Here is a 20,058-nt window from a genome sequence, read left to right as displayed (position 1 = left end):
CTTGCAGTAGGCTGAATAAAGGCCCCCGCAGACCCAGGTCCTAACCCCTGGAACCTGTCTGGTCCGTCAGCTATGTGGCAAAAGGGACTTTTTGGATGTCAGGAAGTTAAGGATTTTAAAACAGGGAGATGGTCCTGGATTATCCAGTGGGCCCTAAATGCAACCATGGGGGTCCTTATACAAGGGAGGTAGAGGGAGATTTGACTTTATAGAAGGGAAAAAGTGAGGTGAGGAAGACAGCAGAGAGAAAAAAGTGATGGGAAGCAGGACCATGAGCCAAGGAAGCTGGAAAAGGCACTCTTGCCTGGAGACTTCAGAAGGAAGCTGCCCTCGGACACCTCGAACTTACTCCCATGAAACTCCTTTTAGACTTGTGACCCCTAGAACTGTAAAAATAGATCTATGTTGTTTTACACCACCAAGTTTGGGATGATTTGTTACAGAAGCCACAGGAAACTAACACAGCACTATTTTAGATGAGGATCAAAACTGACGAAAATCCCTGCCACATGGATCCCTTGGCCACTCATTCTGTGCCTGGCACTGGCCTGTGTCTTCGATACATGGCATTCTTTTAATGATCACATCCGTCCTAGGAGATGGCTGCTGTCTGAGCTGAGACCGTGTAACTCGGAGACCCTGTTCTTTACCCATCAGATGGTCTTCTGGTCATGCCGGATTAGACTGTTTGTTGTGTGATGGCTATTTTGGGTGTGCCAATGATATGCTTCTGCCATATCTGATGCCACTGGTCACTCTGGGTGCCTGGCACGCGGTCCCCTTCTTCTCTCCCCAGACCATGAGTAAGGCCCCTCCCAAAGATAGGAGGACCAGCAACAAGTAGCACCTTCTGCATGAACTGCCCCCACAATCTTCATTAAATCAAATGGTGACAGCTCAGAGGCAGGCACTTCTTCTAAGGGCTACAAGGACATTATTTCATCCTCACTGCAGCCCTGTGAAGTGTGTTCCAATGTCATCCCCATTTCGCAGGGCAGGAACCAGAGGCACTGGGAGTTTAAACAACTTATTAAAGGTCTTATGACTCATATGGTTTGGGAGCCAAGATTCAACCTCTTAACTGTTTTTAAGGCTCATCGGAGCTAAAACTTATTGAGCAACTGCTGTGTGTCAGGCAACCTTCATTTACATTTTGCAACTCTCTGGATGAGGGACATGTACTGTCTCTGTTTTATGGATGATGAAACTGAGGCATCATCAGGTTTCGAGAGGATCAAAACCCAGGCGGTAAGGCTGGAGCCCCTGTTCTCAACTCTCGCGCTGTCCTTTAATTACGCACCCACTTCGTCCCAGGCACTATACGTAGTCCCAAGGGTGATGAAGTGAATGAAATTAAGACAATAAAAGTAGTGGTTGAGCAGTTTGACTTTGGGGTCCCAGGAGCCACCTGTGTGATCTTGGGCAAATCACGTAAGTGTTCTGAGACTCAGTTTTCTCACCCATAATACGAGAATGGTACCAGGACCGACCTCAGGGCTGCTGCAAGGATGATGTGGGAACCAGCACCTGTGGGTGTCAACACATGTCAGCTACTGTTATACTGTTGCTACCAGCATAATAAGCTCCATTTCTGCCCTTAACTAGAGAAGAAGCACAGTGTAGCCATCACTGTTCCTCCCATATTAATTCCGATGATAATTTAAGGAACCCTGAACTGGGCTGAGACCTCCTGCCTGTCCAACCCAAATGGCAGACTGAAGACAAAATCAGGGACCCCGTGCCTTCCACTGGTCCCAACCTCCTGGAGGGGGTCAGCATCTCAAGAAACACCAGTCCCCCTCGGCCCTCCAGGAACACAGTGGATGCTCTTAAGGAAAGAAAGTGCTAGAAAATCCTACCAGGGCATGTGATTCTGAATTGAACACGCATATGCTGGACTTCCTGGAACTTTGCCAGGCCCAGAGGTGAAGATGGAGGAAGATGCTGCGTCTCCACTGACTGAGGCTTCCATCTTGGCTTCCTCGTCCCTGGACCAAAGCCTTGCTGGCACCAGCAGAGAGCTGTCCTGCAGTCTCTTCTTATTAGTTGAAGGCACCCTCTTCTAGGGGATGGTGGAGGAAAAGGACGTGCTTTCGTTTTCTCTGTATAGATTTATCAACCCTAAATGGTGACTTCTATACTTGGACAATTGTACACCTGAATGCAAAAGAATGAAGTGGGACCCCTAGCTCACACTGTCTACAAAAATTAACTCAAAATGGACCATTGACCTAAATATAACTGCTAAAACTGTAACATTCACAGAAGCACACATAGGCATACATCTCTGGGACCATAGATTAAATAATGGTTTCCTAGATACAACACCAAAAGCAGAAGAGATAAAAGAAAAATTAGATTAAATTGAACTTCATCAAAATTTTAAAACTTTTGCACCATCTAGAAAGTGAAAAGACTGCCCAAAGAATGAGAGAAAATATTGCAAAGCATAAATTTGATGAGGGGTTTACTTCTATAATATATAAAGAACTCTTACAATTCAATAATAATTAAAGAAAAAAACTCCAAATACCCCAGTTTAAAAGTAGCAAGGGATGTGAGTGGATATTTCCTCAAAGAAGATACACAAATGGCCAATTAGCACATGGAAAGATGTTCAACATCATTAGTTATTAGGGAAGTGCCCATCAAAACCACGATGAGATACTTCATTGTATCTAGGATGACTAAACTAAAAACAGCAGACAATAGCCGATTAGGGAGGATGTAGACACACTGAAACTCTCAGACGCTGCTGGTAAAACTATAAAATGGGGCAGCCACTTTGAAAAACGGTTTGGCGATTCCTCAAAATGTTAGACACATTCATCCTAGGATCCACCAATTTCACTCATTTGAGAGAAATGCAAACATACATCCACATTAATAACTTGAACACGCATGTTATTCACGACAGCCAAAACCAGGAAACAACTCAGATGTCTCTCAGCTGATGAGCAGATAAACCAAATGTGGTTTATTCATCCAATGGAATACTATTTATCCACAACAGGAATGAAGTACTGATTCATACAACACAGGTGAAGCTCAAAAACATGCTGAAAAATCAGTTACCAAGACACGCCCATATTACCATATGATTCCGTTCATATCAAAACACGCACATACAGTATGACTGCTTTTGTATGAAATGTCCAGACTAGGCAAATCCATAGAGATAGAAAGTAGGTTTGTGGCTGCCTAGAACCCGGTAGGGGAGGGATGCAGAATGAGGGGTGGCTGCTCATGGGTATAGGATTTCTTTTACGGGTGATGAAAATGTTCTAAAATTAGACAGTGGTAATAGTTACACAATATTGAATATACTAAAGGCCACTGAATTGAGTACTCTAAAGGAGTGAATTTTATGGTATATGAATTAGATCTCAAACAAGCTATTATTAAAAAAAAAGAATACTATCAGTCCTTGATTGTCCTTGAAGAAACCATCAGAGACTTCTCTTTAGTTAATGCTAATTCCACTCCATACCTGAGTATGGATAAACTGGGGTTCTGGCTGCAACTTGTCTTTTCTGTCCATCTTCTTCTGTGCTACAGAAGCTCTTGGTAAATGTCTACCCCAAGTTTACGTAGTTCTCTCCTGACTCCACGCCCTTTTCTTTATCTGCGTTGCCCATTTTACCTAGTTACCTACTACCATCCTTCACACGTCAGCCATCTCTGGCTCCCCAGACATGATTAGGGGTCCCTGGGGGTCCCTTTTTTACTGCTACTCCATTGAGTTGTGTTGGCCCGTTCCTTGGTGCCATGTCCTTCACTGTGCTATATGATCCCTGAGGACCGAGGAGGTACTGGTTCTGCTGATCATTATATGCCAATGTGGTCCTGGTCATCACTGAGGGAGTAGATGAGTCCATGAGTGAGTGAGTGCATGAGTGACCATACGCCTGAGAAGAACAAGTATCTGAACTGAGTGGAGAGATACAGAGCATAAGAAAGAACAGAGGAAAGGAAGACGGGAGGATCTGCACAACGGTTTTTTCGCATGCAGCTGCTTTTTTACCTGTTTGCTGAGAAGGTTGGATTTCTCAGCTCTATAGCCACTGTGACCATTTGAGCCTCCTAGATTGTAGAATGGCTTCTCAGTTTCCTATGAGTCAATCAGAACCTTTGGCCTTTGAAAGAACATCCAAACCTCATTTTTCTACTCTTTGGCTCAGAAATCCAAAGTTGGGAATCTGGCCAATGCACATGTGCTCGGTCACTCAGCTGTGTCCGACTCTTTGCACCCCCATGTAACCTGCCAAGCTCCTCTGTCCATGGGATTTCTCAGGCAAGAATACTGGAGTGGGTTGCCATTTCCTCCTCCAAGGGATCTCCCCAATCCAGGGATCGAACCTGCATATCCTACTCCTCCTGCATTGGCAGGTGGATTCTTTACCACTGAGCCACCTGGGAAGCCTAATCCAGCCAAAAACCAAAAAAAAGGACAACAATAACAAGAACCTGAATATAGAGAGAGATGTGGGGTGGGCACTGGAAATACACACATGAGGTCACAGATCTTGTGTCAAAATGTCCACCTGCTGGCTGGTGCATGTCACACCATGTCCCAGAGATGGAATAATTTGCATCCCTTAGAAGAATTTAGTGATTTGGGAAAAATACTTGTAATAAGCGGGGAAAGCAGGTTATAAACTGGTGGGTTATAAACCTATTGCCAATATGTAAACTGCATCAGAAATTTTTTTAAATGGGGGAAAAATACACCAGAAGGATTTCAGGGGTTTTCTTCTTTTTTTTTTTTTACCTTTAAACTTTTTATTTGGTGTTAGGGTGTAGCCGATTAACAGTGTTGTGGTAGTTTCAGGAGAACAGGGAAGGAGCTCAGCCATACATAGACGTGTATCCACGCTGTCCCAAACTCCCCTCCCCTCCAGGATGCCACATAACACTGAGTAGAGTTCCATGTGCTGTACAGTAGGTCTTTGTTGGTTCAGGGTTTTCTTCTGGTAATGGGGTTATGGGTGTTTTTTCATTTCTTGGTTAACACGAGGGGTTCTACAATGAATATATATGAATTTTATAATCACAGAAAGCAATCCCCTTAATTCTCTCTCTTTCCACTGCTCTCTTGAGGAATCCACTCTGCACCTGCTTTGTTCAGTCAACCCACCTCTGGCTCCACACCCTCTTCAGGAGCTACACCCTCAGCATCTTGCCAGGTGCTCCTGAAGGCCACTCAGCACGTCCCTCCTGGTCCCCAGGAGGAAGGCAGGCTGGCTCATCCCCACCTGTCCCAACACAGGGCTCCCACGTCCCTCCCCGCTCACCGTGTGCAAGGGAACTCCAGCCTCCTGCTGGTGCTTGACCTCGAGAGCCCACTTCCAGCTGCAGCTGGCGGCCCTGTGTCTGCACCTGGTTCCTACTCCTGGAAGGAACCTGAAGAGCAGAGGCCCCGGGTCTCACCGTTGTTGGATGAAGAGGAAGTCGGTGGTGACTTTTCTGTCTGCATGTTCTGATTTGCCATGAGAAAGACTTCTCCCGGCCATTTAAAAACCATCCAAACTGTCTCTAAATAGTGTAGGAAGTGATCAAAGGTGTTTTCATGTAATCTGGACCCGCAGCCATCTCAACAGTCAGTCTGATGCTTGGTGACTTTCAGAGGAAATGAGTACAACCCAGTAATGCGGATACAGCTGGAATGCACTTATAATTTTTGTGAGTTGATATTCCCTGGTAGCTCAGCTGCTAAATAATCTGCTTGCAATGCAGGAGACCCCGGCTCAATTCCTGGGTTGGGAAGATCCCCTGGAGAAGGGATGGGCTACCCGCTCCAGTATTCTTGCATGGAGAATCCGCATGGATAGAGGAGCCTGGCGGGCTACAGTCCATGGGATGCAAAGAGTTGGATACAACTGAGCGACTAAGCACATGTCCACGTACACACCTAGCTTATTCCTGGGGTGGGATCAAATTAGAGAAAACCTGGATGGAAAAAGTTAGTGGGTCAAACATTTGCAGGCTTACCACGTACCTGACACATCCTTAGAGCGCTTGTGAAATACCGTGGCTTTATCAAAGCAATAAACAAATCCCCGGTGATTTTTCCTGCAGAGCTTCCTGGTCACGTGTTATACCCACATGAAGCACAACAAGGAAGGCTCCCAGGGTAAGACAGACGGTCTTGGCTTCAAGAAAGGCGCATGTGTCTTGGCTCCTACAGCCTTTTGAGCTAATTACCCTGGCCTGTGTCTGAAACACAGGGGAATTCAGGATCGAGATAAATTGGACGTCCTACCATTGACCTTTGGTGTTTTTGAAACTGAGAAGAAAAGACGTGGCAGGCCAGGCTTCCTCATCGGTCTGGTATTTCACCTGTCTTCCTAAGCAAGGCAAATAAACCATGACATACTTTTCTTCCATGCCGAACTGCACCCTTTTTTCATGGCCACATCTGGGTACTGTTTGGCAATGAGAATTGAGTAGAATAGAGGTGGGGAAGCATTTTTCAGATACCACCCTCTTCTCAAATATTTGAAGTAAAATAATGAATAGGTGAGTGACTGTCCCATCTGTCAACTCTTTTCCGTTCCTGCCACCCAAATGCAGGCCTCCATCACACGTTTCTTAGGCCACCATGGCTGACATTTCCTCCCGATCCATCTTATCAATACTGGAGATGCTGAGGTCCCCAGAGGAGAAGAGCAGATGGTCTTCAGTCTACCATCCCCAAGGTTTATTTATTTATTTTGCCATCCCCAGGGTTTGGGTTTTTGTCTGATGGGCTCCATGAGCTGAGCTGAAATGGAAATGCTGGAATGGTACACGAGGTTTTGAGGGAGCAACAGGGGAAGAAAGAGAGACCAAGGATGGCTGGAAGAGGAACCTGGGCGTCATCATTGGTCTCCATGTGAACCACCTTCCTGGTCTTCCTGGGACACCTTCAGTAAAATATGTATTTCTTTAAAAAAAAAACAAACCTATTTCTTGTGGGTACATTGGAGTTGGATTTCTTCATTGGTGGAATTCATTCATCCAACAAATATTTAATTGAGAGCCTGATCCTCCAGGCAGTTTTCTAGGTGCAGAGGGTAGAGTAGTGAATAAAATACACCCAACACAGGACAACTTGGATGAAAACAAACACCAGTGTGGCTGAATCTCCAGGGAACACTGCCGAGGGGACTCCTGTCCTGTGTGGCTCTGATGCACCTCACTGCCCTGGTTCTCAGTCAGGCAAGACAGGACTCAGTCCTGGACTCCAGCCCCTCCACCCCACACCAGCCCTCTGGCCCCCTGGGTGTACCATGAGGCGCCTGTCTTTGCCTCTGTTTCTCTGTCTTAGAAGATCTTCAGAGGAAGAAGCCATGTAAAAAAATAAAATTAAGGTCTGACAGGGCTTTAAAGTTTTAATTTATATTATGCCATGCCTTGCATGGAATGACCACAGAGCACACGCCTTCTGGGTCAGCTGATTGAGAAAGCTGGAACTCATGACCAGGTCCACTGCGAAAGCAGAGAGGGAGCAGGGAGCAATGATAAATGTTTCTGTGTCTCTTCTCCAATGGGTCATATGTGCCCATTCTAGGGACAATGATTATGTGACAATACAGTTTCTGATTCATGGTCACTGTCTTTGTACTCAAGGAAGGGGGCTTTCTTACAAGGGCTAGAGCTAATCAATAAATATTTGATTGACTTTCAAGCAAGGTCCTCATGGCCAAAATAAAATGAAAGAAAAGATACAGATGAGTTCTGTTTTCAGAATGTTGACTCAAAGCAGCTGCGGAAAGAATAAGTGCGAAATGGAACGAAGGACCACCTCTCCTGCACCTCCCCCGGGGCGGGGACAGCCGTGAGCTGGGCGGAGCTGGTCCCCAGGACCAAAGCCTCCAGGCTGTCAGGTTCTTGGGGCCGCATGTCCGGCGGCAGCCCTGGCCGGCGCCTCCTGGGAAGGGGCCTGCTTCCCCGGGTCCCTGCCTGCGTCTGGGATGAACAGCCCGTGGATATCCAGGTGCATCTCCACATCGACGGACGCGCGGGCCAGTTCTGTAAAAGTTCTGGCATCGAGAACCAGCAGAAAAGGCGACTTCTGGGGATCGGTAGAAACTATGGCCGATAAGATAATCCCTTTGGGGAAACAAAGAGAGGCATTTTGTAAAAGTGCACCCTCGAACCTCTTCCAGCTGGGGTGGGGAGGGGGGTGCTAAGTTTCTCAGCTCTGTCTCCCTGTTCTTTGACTGTACCTAATGCGAAGAGTTGACTCATTGGAAAAGACCCTGATGCTGGGGAGGGATTGGGGGCAGGAAGAGAAGGATGACAGAGGATGAGATGGCTGGATGGCATCACTGACTCGATGGACGTGAGTTTGGGTGAACTCCGGGAGTTGGTGATGGACAGGGAGGCCTGGTGTGCTGTGATTCATGGGGTCGCAAAGAGTCGACATGACTGAGCGACTGAACTGAACTGAACTGAACTGAATCGAAACAGAAGGGAAGTGAATTTGATATTCTGTGTGAGCTGAAGGGAAAGGCCAGGGAAATCGGAAGGCTTGGCTGGGCCCATCCCCTCACCTTTCTGAGCCTCAGTCTCTTCATCTGTAGAGTGGGGATAATCTCCCCACTCTCAGGGGGTTGCTGAGAGGATCTTGCATGGTCAGTTATGAAAGCACTTTGTGAATTATTGCACATACAGAAGAATGGCTATTTTCCTACTATTTAGAAATTCCAGTTACAGCGAATCAGCTTCAACACTGCACTTAGCCTAAACTCAGACCTGCTGCATTCAAATGGCGTTTGAATAAGTGCAACCACCTCATGCGTGTGCAGCTTTCCCCTTTGTGAAATGAGAATAGTCTAAATATTCACTCTCAAAGGGACAGAGGGCTAAACAAAATAGAGCAATAAACTTCCAGCAAATATTCCTGATTCTTCCCGAGGCCTCCTGGGTTTCAGAGTGGCTGAGCACAACTGAGGTCAAATCAGCCTGGACTCAAACCCTCTCCTGTGTATGTACTGGGCGTGCAACCGTGGGTAAGTGACCTCAAGCTCCGAGCCTTTCCTCTGGTGGAATGAAGACAAGGCTGCTTCCTGTCCACAGGAGAATATGCAGGGCGTACACGCCCAACCCGGGGGAGGCCAGCCTCGGCAGGAGGTGGCACCAACCGTCCCCTACCTTAGAGGCGACAGTGACACGGGTCCCCTGCCTGGCACGCTGTGCCGTGCAGGTCAATAGGAAGACACTCCCAGGTAGAAAACCACTCCCTTCTCGCCCAAGGGAAGCACCTGGCAGGCTCAGCGGGCAGCCTGCCCTCCCCCCAGGTGTTTGCAGCCCCACCCAGGCTTCTATTTACCCTCCTTGGCATCCCCAGGGGGACGGGCAGGGCATTTCTGGGGCAAAATCAAGGAGGGAAAGGACCTTTAGGTCAGGTGGAAACCTGGATGAGAGAGGAGTCCCACAAGCTTTTTAAGGGGCTCCCTGGAAAGTTTATGTGCTCAGAGGAGTTACAAGTTCTGACCCAGCCACTGCAATGAATTTTAAAACCAGGATTCCACACTCTGGGCCAGGGCAGTGTTGCCCTGTGGCAAGGAAGTGGGCTTTTGTGTTAGTCTACCCCAAAAGGAGGTCTCTCCTCTGCCCCTGGGAGATGACGCCCGAGTCCTTGGACTGTCGGTCTGACGAGAGGTCTTTGTTTACCTGAGGCTGTGCCATCCAACCCGGCCTAGCAAAGTGATTCAGGGGAGGCCTTGGGCCACAGGGCTTCCCAGGAGGCACTAATGGTAAAGGTCTCACTTGCCAATGCAGGAGACGTAAGAGATGCAGGTTGGATCCTTGGGTCAGGAAGATCCCCAGGAGGAGGGCATGGCAACCCACTCCAGTGTTCCTGCCTGGAGAATCCGATGGACAGAGGAGCCTGGTGGGCAACAGTCCATGGGGACGCAAAGAGTGGGACACGACGGAAGCAATTTAGTACTTGGGCCACAGCCGTCAGCTCGACCTCCAGAGGGGCGAAGACTAGAAGTCAGCGTGGTCCGCGCGACCACGCCCCACACGGGCTCCGAGGCTGAGGGAGCACCCCTGGTTGGCCACGCTCCGTGGGGCTCGTTGGGGAAGTGGGAGTGGTCCGTGACTCCCGCAGGGAGGACCACCGGAGACCACCCATGGGATTCTCCCAGATTCCATCCCACTCGCCTTTTCTCTTTCAGTCTGTACCCTTCCGCTGAGATAACTGTCCCCACGAGTGTAACAGCTTTCAGAGTCTTCTGTGGGTGCTCCTAGTGAAGCTGAGGGTGGTCTTGGGGACCCCTGAACTTGCAGCTGACGTCAGAAGTGGGGGTGGGCTTGGGGACTCCCTCGCCCTACTGCTTTGCACTCAGAACCGCCTGGACTTCAAAGCATGGCTGCACCAGCTGTGTGAACGGTGTCTGAGTTTGAGGGGTGACCACAAGCACAGTGCAGCAGGTGGGTTGCCCTTCCCGGGCCTTACCATCATCCTCGTCCTTGGCACCTGGTGTGGGCACGAACAGGGGCTCCGCCGGCCAGCAGTGCTCCTCTCTCCACATCAAGGAGGACTTGGTGACAATGTCGTATTTTATTATCTGCGCATGCAAAGGGGAGAAACGCGAAATGAATGGTTGCAGAGCATGCTCATTCCCGGCGAATAGGAAGGCGTCAAGGCCCCAGAGAAGGGGTGAGCGCCTCAGATGGGGACCTCACACCAGCGAGCAAGGCCCCAGATGACACCTGCCTCTGGTCAGCACAAAAACAGGAAAGCAGCTCCCTTCCTTCTCCGGCTTTAAGCTAAGGTCCCCCCGCCACAGCAGAGCTGATATACACTCTGAATTCTTTAAGAAATAAGAACCCTGGATTTATCTGATATTGGGCACTATATTGCAATTTTTATACGTATCAGATAATCTAACATATTCATTGCCCAGCCTTTAAAGCATAATGTGCTTTCTTCATTGCTTTCCAAGCGTGAGTCCCTGGCCTTCTCTCTGTCTCTAATAAGCCTCTTTCCCCTTAGGGTGTGGGATTAATGGGAAGTGACTCGGGGCGTGTGGATGAGCATGTGGGAACCTTAATTTTTCTCATTGTACATTCCTGCACTGATTGCGTTTTTTAAAAAAAGATCTTCCATTTTCTTACTAAAAACTGAAGCTACTAAGGAAAAGTGATGTCTGTACAGCACTCAGCATGGTCCCTGGGAAACAGCAAGTGTTCAACAAATAGCAGTTTAGGAACCAAAATATGAACCTCTGTGCTGAACACCTGAAACTAACATGATATTGTAAATCAGCCCCGTTGTTACAGCTGTTTAGTTGCCAAGGTGTGTCCGACTCTGTGACCCCATGGACTGTAGCCTGCCAGGCTGCTCTGTCTATGAGATTTCCCAGGTAAGAACACAGGAGTGGGTTCCCATTTCTTTCTCCAGGGGATCTTCCGGACCCAGGGATTGAACCCTCGTCTCCTACATTGGCAGGTGAATTCTTTACCACTGAGCCACTATACTTGAATAAAAAAATTTTAAAAAGCAAAATAAATCCTCCAAGTTTCAGCTCTATTTTCTCTGCTTGAGACTATGAGTTCCTTGAGGGCAGGAACCAGGATCCTCCTGTTCACTTGCTTTTCCTGTGTGCCTAAGCTGGTGCTCAATAAACATGCATCCAATAAAGAAATCACTGGATAAACTCCGGCCACCACGTCTTACCTGAGTGAAGCCCATTAGGAGCAGTTCCCTCTCCTGGATGCTCCGTCATTGCTTCCAGCATATTTTGTCCCAAACTGACCTCACTCTCTGACCTACCCCCATCCCCAAGGGCATCTCAGTCCTGACATCCCTGAGAACTCAGATTTGCAGACAGACATGACCATCCCAGGCTGCCACCCGCCGGGGACCAGTACCTTGGTTGGGATGGGGCTCCACTGGACTCCAGCAGCAAAGATATAGCGGTATGGCTGCCCATTGTGGGCATAATTGATGTGAGGCAGTTCTAAGCCTGGAAAGAGACGACATGGCTGACAAAGCCCCCTTCAGGAGGGTGGGACCACCCGCCCTTCGTGGTATCGAGGCCAGGCATCCTTTCTACAAAAATGGCTCCCAAGCCAGGATCCCTGAACATCACTCAGGCCCTGAGTTGGATCAAGGGTGGTCAAAGGGCAGGAGGAGGGAACTTCAGATAATTACCCCAGCTCTATTAGAAGCTTCGGGAGCAAGGTAAGATAGACCTTGGTTTTTAAGTGTATAAACATCTTTAATTATCCAAGATAGAAATCAAAGAGAATTACATGATTAAAATCAGAGGCCACTGCAACTTTTTAAAAGCTCTTAAAAAAAAAAAAAGTATGTGCGTGCAAATGTATGTGGGCGTGAACAGAAACTTCTGAAGCGTGGAGGAAGCATCAGTGGGGAATAGTTAGATGAATCTAATGAAATCGTATAATAAAAAGTAATATTTACAAAGAATTTTAGTAACATGGGAAAATGTCCCCATGATAACGTTAGATGTAAAAGGCTGCCTAGAGAATTATCACCACTATGTTACAAGTGTAAAGGAAAAGTTTAGAAGTGCTACTGGGCTGATAACTTTCTTATTGTGGCTCGTAGTTTATATTGTCCATTCTGAGTTTCTCATGTGAAAATTTCATTACGTCTATCACTTTTGTAATCCAAAAAAGCCTTCAAATTTCATCCATGTCCATGTATACATATTTACATATGTCCGCTGTGTCAAATTAAATTTCCAAGTCCCCCCCACCATGGCATGGGGCAGCGATGTGGGGAGCCGGGCCCCTGGAGCCCTGCCCCTCCACTCCCCAGCCGTGTCCTGGGCAGGCCAGTTCGCTCCTCACCTACGCACTGAGCACACCCTGCTCTGAGCCTGGTTCCTGTCTCGTGCTGGTGACAGCACTGAGCACGGGGCACAGGCCCTGCTCCACAGGCTTCTGCTCTAGGACAGTGGTTCCCAGTCGGGTTGCAGGCCCCGGACGCTGCTCAACAGCTGCAATGCCCAGCGCTGCCCCCTCCGCCCCGCAGCCGCAGTGCTGGGCAGGGAAGCCTTGCTCCGGGGGCTGTGGCTTCTCTCCGAGGGGCTTTACGTTCTGCGTGGCGCACAGCCTTTCTGAGGCCCAGTTTTCTCCTCTGGCCAGCAGAGGAGATGGCGCCTGTTCTGCAGGGTGCTCAGTGTGCCCAGGTGGAGACCCACGTATGCTGTGCTGTCCAGCACATGGCAGCATCGGAACTGTGGTTTCCTCAGGGTGTAGGCCCTGCAGTGGGATTGCTGTGTCACGTGGTAGTTTTATTCCTAGTTTTCAAAGAAATCTCCATACTGTTTTCCATAGTGGCTATATCAGTTTACATTCCCACCAACTGTGCAAGAGGGGGTTCCCTTTTCTCCATACCCTCTCCAACATTTTTTTTATAGATTTTTTTTTGTTTGTTTTTTGGCTGATGATGGCCATTCTGACTGGTGTGAGCTGATACCTCCCTGCAGTTTTGATTTCCATTTCTCTAATAATAAGCGATGTTGAGCATTTTTTGCAAATGCATGGCAGCATTTGAGACAGAGAACAAGTTAGTGGTTACCAGTGAGGGGGAAGGAGGGGATGATATAGGGGTGGGGACAGGGAAGTACAGACTATTGGATGTAAGACAGGCTCAAGGACGATTGTACAACATGGGGAACACAGCCAATATTTTGGAATAACTAAGTGGAAAGTAACCTTTAAAAAGTGTATAAAAATTTAAATGCAACAAATAAATAAATGTTTTAAAAGAAAGCAAAAAAATTACATGGCAGCATTCAAAAGGCCAGCCGTGAAAGTTCCTGGGTCTAGAGACCACCCCAGTGCTGGGAGGGGTATGAAGGTACACGAGAGAGAAGCGTCTCCAGTACAATGCCTCGAGTCCCACAGCCTTCCCTTGCCTCCCTGGTCCACACACAGCTCCTCTGCACTGGAAGGAGGCGTTACGTGAAGAGGACATCCACCCCTTCCTCTGAACACAGAGAGAAGATGCGTTTTACCTTCACAGAGCAGCTCCGGCTGACAGGAGACCTGGTCATCGTTTTCCTTCAGGGCTCGCGCTGTTGTAGACGACAGTTTGATTAAATTGGAGCCCACTTCTGCATTCTGAAAGAGATCAGTTTTTCCAAATAAATCAAAACGTTGTCCAGAGCAAACACTGGCTTTATGTGCACATTTTTAAAAGAATGCTTCAGTGTCTTGTTTTGGCCTCATGCTAGCCACCAGAAGCAGCTATTACATGATTGGAGTTCTCAGTTAAAAATGAGAATCGGGGACTGGAGGTGACTCCCCGAAGAAGGCAAAGCTGGCGGGTTGTGGAAGGGGGGTCCGAAACCCTGGAACTTTTCTCCTGCTCTGGGCTGCCTGATCCCTCACAGGTGAAATGGATGTACTTATAAGTGAAATGGAAGTACTTACAAGTTCTCGCTTTTTAAATACTGTATGAGTCACTTGTCAAAGGCTGCATCAGTTATTAAAAAGGTGTTTATAAAGAGTTCATAATAACACAGAGAACACCGAGTGAAAGAGCAGAAGAGAGAACCGCAGACACGGTCTGAGCTCAGCCGTGTTAAAAAAGAAAAGAAATCACAGTGGAAAGAGCCTGGGAGAAATGTGCCAAATAGTAACAATAGAGCATGCAGCGGGTGATGCAGACTTTAATTTCTTTGTCTATGTTTTTCTAGATTTTCAGTATTTTCTCCTATGAAAAAATAGGAGAAAAACAAACCAGCAGGAAAGAAAAACAAACATGAGATAAAAATAACTTGGGAGGAAAAAATATCTATGAAGGACGTCTCTTGGTCTTAAGGGGCAGTCAAGACTTGGTTCAGTACTTTAACCCGGGAGAGAGACGTAACACAACTAATTAAATATCTATCGAGCAGCAGTTACTCCCTGTGTCCCCACACACTTGCCATGGTACTTGAACAAGTTACTTGACATCTCTGAAGTTCAGTTTCCCCACCTGTATAATGAGGTATAGCACAAACATTGTATAAATAGTATATGCATCTCTGAGTTATCATGCAAATTAAATAAAATAACGCATGCTGTTGGCTTACAAGAAGGCCAGGTTAACAGTAAGTGCTAAACAAATGTTAACTGCTGTTGATCACATAATTGTATTATTATTATTATTGTTATTGCCATTACCCCTGCCGGGTGAGTTCAGGTTGGGCACTTGGGAGGGGATGAGGAGCAAGACCACCGGCATCTGTGAAATTCCAGAAGGAGAATTACTGCCATGCCTGACTTCTCATTTAAACCTTTCTCGACTTTCCAAATGTCTCCAAACAAGTTTTTATAATTAAATCGATAAATGGCAACCCACTCCAGTATTCTTGCCTGGAAAAATCCCATGGACAGAAGGGCCTGGTGAGCTAAAGTCCATGGGGTCACAAAAGAGTCGGACATGACTTAGCAACTACCCAACAGCAAATTTGAACAACAGCAGCTTTTTGCTAGGAAGGCAGGACATTTACTGCATCTTAGAAGCTGAATTTTGAGATGTGTTTAGTGCAATCCCAGTTGACAGAGGAGGAAACTGAGGCCCAGGGTAGGAAAGTGGCTTGCCCAAGGTCGCACTAGGGGAGCGGAAGCTGAGCCCAGACCTCCACACTGGGGTTCTTCTGCTCAGAAACAGAAGCACTGCAGGCAGCAGGGAAAGCAGGTGCAAAGACCCTGAGGCTGGCCCATTCCCCTCCCACAGGTCTCAGCTCCAGCGTCCCTTTCCCTGACAGCTCAGTCTGCAGTGTCTCCAAGGTGTCTGTTCCACACTGTAATTATCTCCTTTATGGACCTGGCTCCTTCTTTGATGCTGTCTTCCCTGTGAAGACAGTGACCACATTTCACCCTGTGCATGGCACACAGGCAGCTCCTAAGAAGCAACTGCTAAAGGAATGTGTGAACGCTCAAGAGGCAGAACACGTGCTTTGCAGGTGGTTGTAAGAATCAGTCGTCCAGCGCCCGGCACACTGGGCGTCTTGTTGGGAGCAGCTCTTGTTTGCCTCCGCCTGTGCGCGCAGCCTCACAGATGGTGAGAGGCCCTGCCTGTTGCCTTGTAGTCACGAGGCAGCAGCCACGGGCCTCTAGTGCATGTCCTGGGCTTGATTCTCAGGGAGGCGGTCTGCGGACATGTTTTCTAGCTCCAGCATGAAACTGGTCAGACTGGTTGAGGCATGGACCATGAATTTTTCCACACACAGCAGTAACGAGCATGACTCGGCTGCTTTCTGTGGCCAGTGTGCATGACTTTGGGAAGAAATCGCTCTCCAGCCAGAATTCAATAAAATCTTGCAGACTGGCTTTGAAATTCTTCGATGCGAGGGACCTCCCAGGAGAAGAAGTTAATCTCAGTCATCCCCCCAAAACACTGGCTTTGAAGTTTGGCAGTCCTGGGTGTGAAATCTGACTCTATAGGTTTCTTCGTGAGTTCCGGCAGGCCTCCCTGAGACTAGGTGAACTGGAGCCTGCTTCCTTGTTTGTAAAACTGGGGGCAATCTGTAACTTCTGGACAGATGGCGAGTGCAAGCGAAGGTTCCTTCGACCAGCGTCTGAGCACCGTGGTTAGGATTAAATTAAATAATGGTTATGAAAACACTTGGTTCAGGGCCAAACCCACTGTAGTTAGTAACTTGGAATGAGACAGACAAGCACCCAAATCCCAGCTCAAATCCTACGGTGATTCTGCGACGTTTGGCACGTTACTTTCTTTCTCATCTGTTGTCATGGGGATGACAAATAACTTCAAGCACTCACATGCAGATTCAGTGAGGAGCATGCAGACCATTACACGCCCCCACACGTTTGAGGGGGGCATGGCAACCCACTCCAGTATTCTTGCCTGGAGAACCCCCATGGACAGAGGAGCCTGGTGGGCCACAGTCCATGGGGTTGCACAGAGTCGGACACGACCGAAGTAACTCAGCACTCACACAACATTTGCAGGACCCAGGATGAGTGCAGAGGCCCACCAACCCTTTGTCCACATATATTGAATGGTTAAGTCAAATACCATTTTATCTTCCCTTACTTTATACACAGAGCTTCAACATGTTGTGGAACTGTGCTGCCCGGGGTGAGGCAGCCACCCCCAGCCACAGGTGGCTATTTAAATTTAAATTCAGTAAAATTTAAAATTCCATTCCTCGGCTTCACTGGCTGCATTTCAATAGCCCAGGCATCCCGTCCAGCGGCCGCTGCGTTGGACAGAGAACACTGCTTCATCGCGCAGGTTTCTAGTGCACAGTGCTGGGTCTGGAAGGACGCGTGTGAATTTAGAATTCCAGGACTCCTTGGCCTTCTGGAATGGGCTGCAGGGGAGAATGAAGGCCGGCCTCTGGGCCCAGGCTCCCCGCCCCCTTTTCTCCCTGCCTTCCTCGTGGGCCTGAGGCCGACACACCAGAGCACTGTCTGCCCTCAGGAGGACAGAGGCAGGCGCTGGAGGCAGGTGTGGGACATCTGGGCAAGGAACTCAGGGATCCCAGGTATGGCTGGGGTCGGAAGGGTGCCCTTCTGGGTGGGCACCCTGTGGCCCTGTGGGTTCCTCACCCTGTGGAGAAGGGCCACTGGAGAAAAGCCAGAGCAGGGGCCCCTCTGGCCTGGGTCTAAGAGAAGAAAAGGCGTCTAACACAGGGCCCAGCGCAGAGGGGGCCCTCGAGAAACGGGGCTTCTCTTGCTATTTGAACACAAGACAAATCAAATTCACGGAGCCAGGAGTTGGAGCCACCCCTTCGAGGTCAAAGATGCCACCCCCATGGCAGCGCACGGAGCCCTGCAGGGTGAGGGCAGGGCAGCTGGCACAGGTGGGCCACACCACCCAGGCCCCTGGAGGCCTAGCTCCGCCTTAGACAACCCCCACGCCACCCTAACAAACAGGCCAAGGGTACCAACGGGCCCCTCCTTCCTCTGACCCCAGCTGGCCCAAACGCCAGGGAATCTGGGACAGCTGGGAGACCTCAGACTTCTGAACACACCTCACTCACTTTAGCCCATTCTACGTGGAAGGCGCTTTCCACTTTGGAAGTGTTCCAACTGCTAAAGGAAGGCCTTGTGTCCTTTGAGAGACCTTGCATCACCTTTCTCATTCATTCATTTAAAATATCTAAGGGCTTCAAGAGAACCTGCGGAGAACCAGACCCTGTGATGGGTGCAGGGGATAAATGGCTGGCAAGACCAAGAGTCCGGGCCCCCTGGGACCTTTCACAGGACGAGGTGACCCAACAAGCTCATTACTCCTGACATCAATGTGAGCAAAGAGCTGTAGGTGCCACTGGAATGTACAAACCCACTGAGGGAGTCAGGACGCCGGACCTGAAGGATCAGCAGGAACTAGGATCCTGGGGTGGGGGTGGGGGGTGCCTGGGAGCCAAGCCCATCCCAACCCCTCCCCTAGAGGTTCTGCCTTCAGTGGACTGGTGGTCCCGGAGCCCCCAGGCCAGTCCGACCTGCGGCCGGGACGAGAATGGAGGACTCATGGAAAGAGGACAACAGAGGGACAGCGATGTGCAAAGGCCCCAGAATGAAGGGCATTTGAGAAACGGTGGCATCGCCCGCCCCCAAGGCCTCTCCGTAATGTAGACTGTGGATGGGATGGAATCGGAGCTGCTGGATCTGAACACACAGGCCATGTCTGCCTGCTCAACCTTCCCCTGTTCACATGCAGTGAAGCAAGAAGACATTTTTTTAAGGGACAATAAATAGCAATTAAAAAGCGTGGCCAGAGCTACCCTTCCCAGCGCTCACTTTTCTTTGCAGATGGTTCACGCAGCGCCTGTTTAAACTGTACAGGCTAAACTTCTTAGCTTGGTTCCAAGGAAGCAGATTGTTTCTCGAGCTTGTTAAGAGGTGACAGAATCCCGCGCTGCGGGCGTCGGGGGAGAGTGCTTCCTCTCTGTGCTGAGGTCTGTGAGGCAGGGGGAAGGGTCGGCCTCGGGACTCGCCCTCTGGGTGACAGCCCCCCACCCCGCCCCCACTGCACCCTGGAGCCAGGAAATGCTCCAAGCGCTGCACTGTGGAACTTCCCAGAGTGGGGGGGGCGCGGAGGCCAGGGGCTCAGGTGGAGATTCTGTGGGCCCTGCTGTTCACTCGTTAGCCCTGAATCATACCAGGAGAAAGTTAATCCTTTCTTCTCTTCCAGTCTTCCCAACCGGGTCAAGGAGAGCGTCTCAGTTAGGTGCCACTACACCCTTAACACTGAATACTTCCCCAGTGTTCTCTTTAAGGGAGAGATTGGGTCTTGGCAAGAGCAACAGCATCAGGCCAGTGCTCGGGACCTATGCTTCATCACAGCACTCGGCGGTCATCACTTTCTCCTTTGGCAGCGCTCAACGCTGGCTTTGCCCTGGGTTGTCATAGGTTCCCTTCCAAATGAGCTAGGGAAAGAGTGAGTTGATTTAAATGAAAATGTGATTTTGTAAATTTAACAGAAGTGGTAGGAAATACAGTGAACATCATGACAGAGATACACAAGTGACTGCAGATGGGGGAAATGCTGGACAGGAGAAAGGACCCAGCTCTGTGGTCTGACGTAGCTGGGCTCAAATGCAGGCCCCAGGGCCTCTGGCTGGGAGGGGTCTGGGGGTGGCGGAAGCCTCCCTGGGCATGTAGGAGTGTCTCCTGTTCCCTAGGCCTGCAGGGGGGCCCTGTGAGGGGTCAAGGTGACCCCCTGGGGCGATCTGCAGAGTTATACCCTTTACCAGCTCCAAGGAAGGGCTCAGAGCCAGTCTTGGCTTTGCTACCAGGCTGTGTGACCTTGGGCACATTCCTTAACCTCTCTGAGCCTCAGTTTCTTCATCTGTAAAATGAGGCTAATGTGTGGATCTCTTGCATAGGTTTTGATCACTAAGTGAGGTAAAGAAAATAAAATGCTTAGCAACGTACCTGGTACATAGAGTGTGTTCAGTACAGATGAGCCATCAAAATTGAATTGAACTCAACTGGGTTTCATTTAAACGAATTAAGTCATGAAGTAAGGAAGTTCTGGAGCCAGAAGCCTCTGTAGCCTTTAAAACCAAGCCCAGAGCCTAGGCAGCAGCACCCTAATTGACGGTAATGTCTGGCCTGGTGGTC

General features: G+C 49.0%; 1 protein-coding gene across 1 annotated transcript in view; it reads right to left on the bottom strand.

Moving 5' to 3' along the window:
• Positions 1 to 6,926: 6,926 nt before the first annotated feature.
• The window catches only part of BCO1 (beta-carotene oxygenase 1), a 31,777-nt gene continuing 18,645 nt past the window's right edge, over positions 6,927 to 20,058 (bottom strand). The window contains exons 8-11 of the mRNA XM_061386841.1: positions 13,989 to 14,094; positions 11,869 to 11,963; positions 10,451 to 10,562; positions 6,927 to 8,094 (exon numbers count right to left, since the gene is read on the bottom strand). Of these exons, the coding sequence (XP_061242825.1) occupies positions 7,865 to 8,094; positions 10,451 to 10,562; positions 11,869 to 11,963; positions 13,989 to 14,094 (543 nt within the window). The 3' untranslated portion in view covers positions 6,927 to 7,864. The remainder of the gene's footprint in view (positions 8,095 to 10,450; positions 10,563 to 11,868; positions 11,964 to 13,988; positions 14,095 to 20,058) is intronic.

The sequence above is a fragment of the Bos javanicus genome, chromosome 18, assembly GCF_032452875.1.
Source record: "Bos javanicus breed banteng chromosome 18, ARS-OSU_banteng_1.0, whole genome shotgun sequence".
NCBI lineage: Eukaryota > Metazoa > Chordata > Mammalia > Artiodactyla > Bovidae > Bos > Bos javanicus.
This window is presented reverse-complemented; position numbering and strand designations above follow the sequence as displayed.